Source organism: Conger conger, chromosome 9 (genome assembly GCF_963514075.1).
Source record: "Conger conger chromosome 9, fConCon1.1, whole genome shotgun sequence".
NCBI lineage: Eukaryota > Metazoa > Chordata > Actinopteri > Anguilliformes > Congridae > Conger > Conger conger.
In genome coordinates, this window is record NC_083768.1 from 60,835,187 (window position 1) to 60,836,073 (window position 887).

The window sequence follows — 887 nt, forward strand, 5'->3', positions numbered from 1 at the left end:
GGGAGGAGCCTGGGGTTGGAGGAATTGTGGGAACTCAGAGTCCTCCCTTGTGTCCCCTACAGCACGACCTCTTCAGCAGGCCTGGACTACAGCAGTGAGGGCCACACCCAGACTCCACCCCTCCCTGGCACTGACTCCGCCCCTGCCCTGGCCCTGACTCCGCCCCTGCCCTGGCCCTGACCCCGCCCCTGCCCTGGCCCCCGCCCCTGCCCTGGCCCTGACCCCCCCCCTGCCCTGGCCCTGACCCCCCCCCCTGCCCTGGCCCTGACCCCCCCCCTGCCCTGTCCCCGCCCCTGCCCTGGCCCTGACCCCCCCCCTGCCCTGACCCCCCCCCTGCCCTGGCCCTGACCCCCCCCCTGCCCTGACCCCCCCCCTGCCCTGGCCCCCCCCCTGCCCTGGCCCTGACCCCCCCCTGCCCTGACCCCCCCCTGCCCTGACCCCCCCCTGCCCTGGCCCTGACCCCCCCCTGCCCTGACCCCCCCCTGCCCTGGCCCTGACCCCGCCCCCTCCCTGGCCCTGACCCCCCCCTGCCCTGACCCCCCCCTGCCCTGGCCCTGACCCCCCCCTGCCCTGGCCCTGACCCCCCCCTGCCCTGGCCCTGACCCCCCCCCCTGCCCTGGCCCTGACCCCGCCCCTGCCCTGGCCCTGACCCTGCCCCCTCCCTGGCCCTGACCCCCCCCCTGCCCTGGCCCCCCCCCTGCCCTGGCCCTGACCCCCCCCTGCCCTGACCCCCCCCCTGCCCTGGCCCTGACCCCCCCCCTGCCCTGGCCCCCGCCCCTGCCCTGACCCCCCCCCTGCCCTGGCCCTGACCCCCCCCCCCTGCCCTGGCCCCCCCCCCTGCCCTGTCCCCGCCCCTGCCCTGGCCCTGACCCCCCCCCCCTGCCCTG

At 79.7% G+C, this 887-nt stretch overlaps 1 protein-coding gene across 3 annotated transcripts in view; it reads left to right on the forward strand.

Annotated features, from left to right (window-relative positions):
- LOC133137808 (sorting nexin-10B-like) overlaps window positions 1-189 on the forward strand; it is a 5,386-nt gene extending 5,197 nt beyond the window's left edge. For all 3 annotated transcript variants that reach the window (XM_061256156.1, XM_061256157.1, XM_061256158.1), the window contains one exon: window positions 63-189. In XM_061256156.1, coding sequence (XP_061112140.1) covers window positions 63-180 — 118 coding nt within the window. In that variant the 3' untranslated portion in view covers window positions 181-189. The remainder of the gene's footprint in view (window positions 1-62) is intronic.
- The last annotated feature ends 698 nt before the right edge of the window (window positions 190-887 follow it).